Below are 6,262 nucleotides of genomic sequence, written 5' to 3'. Positions count from 1 at the left end.
CCTGAGCTTGCAAATTTGCTTGTGGATCCAGAGTTTGCAAAGGAGGTAATTGATCGACAGTCGGCTTGGCGAAGAGTTGTCTGTCTTGCTATTAAATCAGGCATCAGCACCCCTGGTATGTCTTCAAGCCTTGCTTATTTTGACACATACAGGAGGGAAAGACTACCTGCTAATTTGGTCCAAGCTCAAAGGGATTACTTTGGTGCTCATACGTATGAGAGGACTGATATGCCTGGCTCCTTCCATACTGAGTGGTTCAAGATCGCTAAACGATCGAAGATTTAGTGTTGTGGTTGTTTAATATCATATTGAACAATTGTCATAATAAAATTTTCCCTATCACCGAAGGTGGTTTAAGATTCTGCTATTACTGGTCTACCATATATCTGAGAGTAAATTTACGTTGTGTGTGAGGTCAAATTCATGTATCTTCCAGACATCTACGCAATTTAATTTCAAGAAATGACTTGAATCTTTGAATTTTCACATTTTGTGGGCCTTCAGCCCCCCCCCCCCCCCCCCCCCCCCTCCCCCCCCCCCCTCTTCATTTGCATTTCCCCCCCCGCACCCCCTCTCCTCTGCTGCATTCTCTACTGGAATTACTCAGGCTTTCTTGTGTTTATTCTGGGCATCTGCAAAAATATGGAGGAGCCGAAGTCATGGGTATTCATCTATTCACGTGTTTAAAGGAATGGGAGAGAATTAAGTAAATTAATATTGTATTCTATTTTATGCCTATTCATAGGACTGCGAACTACTACAATGATTATATAATGTATAGCATTGGAACTATTCGCAGAATATCAAGCAAGTCATGGAAATTGGCGAATTGTAAGATTCCATAACTAATATTTTGCCCCTGTTTGGTTGCAATTTTCATCCAAACAAAATTAATTTTTTTACTGTTATTTTACTAGTTCAACAATTATTTTTGACTTCTTCACTCATAGGTAAGACCCATTTTTCTCTCTAACGATCAAAATATCAATTCTCATAATCACTATCGAACAGGCCTTTTATGATTTTAACAATGTACATGTACATATCCTAAAAAAATCTCACCAAGAATGCATCTTATCTTCAATTTGGCAAAATCTTCTCATGTGATAGCTTGTCTCAGAGATACATCTTGATACACTTCCGCTTTCTTTCTGAAGAATCACATCACTGTTCCTAACTAGTCTTGCTGCGGACAATTTTTTGACGATCTGATTCACTATGTCGTATATACTATTTGGGTTCCCCTCACCCACACAATAAAAATGAAAAAGTATGTTCAACTTTTCTAGTTTGTAAATGTTGCTCGTAATTGTCTGGCCATTTGTCAATCAAACAATCTAGTCATGTCAAATGTCATTTTCATTGAACTATCGGCATCCTGATTATGATACCTCATATCTGATAATGAATTGGCGCCTAAATCACTGCAATCAGTATATATTATCTAACCATTCTCAGAATCATATGGTTAATCAACTGCTGAAATGACTAGCAATTTTGTTAATCCCCTAGAGGATGCAGAAGCAGAGGAGATGGTGAGATACTGTTTTCTTTGTGTATTGTATGGTCAGGACCGTATAGCACTATCCAAATAAGGACCGTATACCGATTAGAATAATTCATGGATGGAACCAAATGGTCAAGAAGTTTTTCGGATTTGACATTTTAACAATGTTTTTTTGAGTTACTTCTGTCTGATAATGCAACGCCGACATAGATTAGGAATGATCTGGTTCTGCTAGCCTTACCTCGGTTCTAGTACTTCTTGCAAGGATAGTCTTTATTGATGTGGGCTAACATTGTTTCCTAGAGCCTGTGTATTCTGAAAACTAAGTCGAATAAAATATATGAGTTAAATGCTGTCACTAATATACATTTCCTGTTTTTTCCCTTCTTTAAATTCTTCTCAGCTTCTTATCACACATGCTTGTTCATAATGATGAATCATAGTCACAATCAAATCGAAAGTTGGGTGCCCCTATCCAGATTCACTTTTGAAATCTTCGGATATTGAAAGATGGAGAGAAAAGTATTGGGAATATACTTAACATGCGCAGCGGAAAATTAAAACAATTTTCGATTCTCACCACGGATCTCTTTGTGTTTAAATAGAAATTATGATAAAATTTGTACACTTTCTTATATCTGCAAACTTCTTTACATTATCTTTGTTTCAGGAACTTGGATCTATCATTCCACAGTTGTTCAATAGTCCAGTCTCCAACGGTGATTCACACAGAGAACAAGATTGTAGGATTTATGATTTTCTTTTTATGCTAACAAGAATAATGAATTCTCTACAGATTTTGAAAACCTTAGTCATATTTATATATAAGCACTAATGGGTTTGGCTTAACCCTATCCAATATTTAATTAACTCATTTAATTAATTAATTCAATTAATTTAATCAGGCCTATAAATAAGCAATCCGATTAATTAATTTATCCAATACTTGTTAAATTAATTAATTGACAAATCACAGTCTTCTAGTTCTCTTTTTGTGTGCGACCCATCAAGCTCCCAATCACGGTGCCTAACGACGTGAAATATTATTTTGATCTAATCAAAATTGATAAATTAAAACACTCTTTTAATTTATCACACATTCACACTTGTCGTCCCAGATTGATATCTAGCAATGTGTCAGGGCAATATATGTGACAGGAAATGTCACGTGGTATGGCAAAAGCAAACTCGTTCGTTTACCATGAAACTATAATTCCTTCGTCCATATGATCCGATCAATTACGAAATATAGAAGTGTGTCAATCTCGATTATCGATCATATATTTCACTCCACTATTAAGTCAATATAAGTCGAAAACTCCTTTTCGACTTCTAAGTACACCTTGGCCAAGAATTTCGGTATGTACTTAATTGAATGAAATGCAGATCATAATCTCTTACTATCTAAGAGTGATGAATCTTCCATTGGTCATTCACAACCTTCATACGATTCTTGACATACCCGAACGATATCGTATTAGTGGCCCTTGGCAGAGCAACATCCAACGCCGTCAAAACATAACTGTCCTCATATAAGATACTATGACGACCTCAAATCAAAGGACCAATACCACTACCGAACATTAGAGATTAACCACTGACACTCAAATAGTTATCCATGTGGAATCTCTAGGAGATCTCGGAATCTCTAGGCGGATCTCCAATGTCTTATTATATAACATAACATCCACGTGTTCATTCAAATGTCACCACACTTTAACTTGTGAGATTAGCCACTCACTTCACAAGTAAAAAATGCCACAGGTGATGGTCTATTTGTAATAACTATATATGTATCTCATTATTACTTACGACCACGGACTATTTAAGATTTAATCATATGTAATTTATATCTAACAATCACAACTCTTTGTGATTAACAAATTATGAAGATTTGAATCTACGGACTCTATTATTTAATTTAATTGTCTATTATTTAAATAATATATCTGCCATGAAATTACATTAATTATATATTAAAAGTATTTATGTCCAAGGTTGACTGGACCTAAGACATAACACTTACAAACTCCTACTTGCACTAGATCCAATCACTTATGTATCAAATATCATAAGAGTCTACATGATAATCATATTTATACCGCGACAACTTTTTGTTAGTGAATCTGCAATATTGTCAAATGTGGGAATTTCTTATTCTCTTTACGTCATTTCTATGTATTATCTCTCTGATGAGATTATACGGCCTTAATACATGTTCGGATCATTGATAAAGCTTTAGTTCCTTCACTTTCGTGATGACTCTATTGTTATCATAATACAATGACATGTGATCAACAATATTAGGAACTACTTCAAGTTTATTAATGAACATCCTGATCCATATTGCAACTCTTTGCTGCTTCTTAAGCAATCAAAAATTAGATTTTTGTTATTGAATCAACGATTGTTTCATGTTTGGAACCTTTCCAACACACCGTTTAAGAGTAAACCAATTTCTCTATATAAAATCTTCTCAATATTTTATCTATATAGATTGGGATGAGTTAAGCAATCTTCTAAATCTATCTCTATAGATCAAGTTGCTTTCGCATATCGTTCATGAATAAATCATTTAACAACCATTAGTTCAACGATTGAAACTTAGGGATGTCGTTTCCTATTAATAATGTCTTACATATAATATTAAGAATGCGACAATGTTCCCACTATCTTCTTGTAAACACAAAATTCGTCTTCATATTTAATGAAATCAAACCTTTTGATTTTTCCATCAAACTGAAGATTTCAGCTCCAAAAGGCTTGCTTTAACTCATTGTCATGGTATTCAATTATTGCAACCAAAATCCGAATGGACATCAGCATGGTTACAGGCGAAATGTTTCATCGAAGTTAACGCATTATCTTTATTTGTTACCTTTTACTACTAGCATTGTTTTGTATGTATAGATATTCCCATCCATGTCAACCTTTTATTGTAAATCATTTACAACCTATGGGTTTTATCTCATCAAAAGGGTCGACCAAGGTCCAAACCTTGTTCACATATGTCGAATTCATCTCGAGTTTCATAGCCTCTTGCTATCTCTTTTAAGTCAACATTTGACTTTATTTTTGTGCAATTAGTAGGTTCATCATCCTAGATCAGCAATGCCTAATTTGTAATCATGGATTCGCACCTTCTTGAAGGTTGAATGATCCTACTAGATTCATATAGAGTTGATATATTTTCAAGAGTTTCTACTTCCTGACAAGAGCATGCCTCATCAGATATGTGATCAAACTTGAATTCATCTACTTGCTTAACTATATCTATAGACTCATGAACTCTTTCGAGTTTTATTTTGCTTTCATTGTCCTCTCCTAAAGTAAACATTTTCTCTAAGAGGATGATATGTTATGAGACGAAGACTTTCTTCTTAATGGGATAATATAATTGATATCCATATATTTGTTTTGGATATCCCACAGATATGTACTCAAGCTTATCCGATTCATTGCGTTTCAAATAAGCGTCATAGTCCCAAATTTTCATATGAGATAAATTGGGACTATTGTCTTTCCATAACTCGTATGGAGTTCTGTTAACCATCTTAGGTGGGATATGATTTAATGTGTAGCACACTGCAATCAGTGCATGACCCCAAAACGACTTTGAGGGATTTGCATGGCTCATTATTAATTGAACTATATCTAATAGTTTACGATTCCTCCGTTCAGATACACCACAATGTTGCAGTGTATATGAAGGAGTTCACTGCAGGAGAATCTCATTCTCTATCGAATAATCTAAAATTTAACAACCATTAATTAACGATTGAAACTTAGGGATGTCGTTTCCTATTAATAATATGTCTTACATATAATATTAGGAATGTAACAATGCTCCCACTATCTTCTTGTAAATACACAATTCGTCTTCATATTTGATGAAATCAAACCTTTTGTTTTTTTCATCAAACCGAAGATTTCAACTCCAAGAGGCTTGCTTTAACTTATTGTCATGGTATGCAATTATTGCAACCAAAATCCGAATGGACATCAACATGGTTATAGGCGAAAGGTTTTATCAAAGTTAACGCGTTATCTTTGTTTGTTACCTTTTGTTACTAGGATTGCTTTGTATGTATGTATATTTCCATCCATGTTAACCTTTTATTGTAAACCATTTACAACCTATGAGTTTTATCCCATCAAGAGGGTCGACCAATGTCCAAGCCTTGTTCACATACGTCGAGTTCATCTTGGGTTTCACGGCCTCTTGCTATTTCTTTTTAAGTCAACATTTGACTTTGTTTTTGTACAATTAGTAGGCTCATCATCCTAGATCAGCAATGCCTGATTTGTAATCATGGATTCGTACCTTCTTAAAGGTCGAATGATCCTACTAGATTCACATGGAACTAATATATTCTCAGGATTTCTACCTCCTGACAAAAGTATGCCCCACATCAGATATGAGATCAAACTTGAATTTATCTACTTGCTTAACTATATCTGTGGACTCATGAACTCTTTCGAGTTCTATTTTGCTCCCACTGTCCTCTCATAAAGTAAATATTTTCTCTAAGAGGATGATATGTCATGAGACGAAGACTTTCTTCTTAATGGGATAATAATATTGATATCCATATATTTGTTTTGGATATCCCACAGATATGTACTCAAGCTTGTCCAATTCATTGCGTTTCAAATAAGCGTTACAGTCCTAAACTTTCATATGAGATAAATTAGGACTATTGCATTTCCATAACTAGTATGGAATTATGTTAACCATCTTAGGTAGGATATGAT

The 6,262-nt window shown here is 34.5% G+C and overlaps 1 protein-coding gene across 1 annotated transcript in view; it reads left to right on the top strand.

Annotated features, from left to right (window-relative positions):
* LOC111405153 (6-phosphogluconate dehydrogenase, decarboxylating 1-like) overlaps positions 1-285 on the top strand; it is a 2,053-nt gene extending 1,768 nt beyond the window's left edge. Inside the window, exon 3 of the mRNA XM_023033919.1 lies at positions 32-285. Coding sequence (XP_022889687.1) covers positions 32-285 — 254 coding nt within the window. The remainder of the gene's footprint in view (positions 1-31) is intronic.
* Positions 286-6,262: the final 5,977 nt, after the last annotated feature.

The sequence above is a fragment of the Olea europaea genome, chromosome 1, assembly GCF_002742605.1.
Source record: "Olea europaea var. sylvestris chromosome 1, O_europaea_v1, whole genome shotgun sequence".
In the NCBI taxonomy this organism is placed as follows: Eukaryota; Viridiplantae; Streptophyta; class Magnoliopsida; order Lamiales; family Oleaceae; genus Olea; species Olea europaea.
Note: the sequence above shows the minus strand (reverse complement) of the source record. Positions and strands in the feature narration are given on the sequence as shown.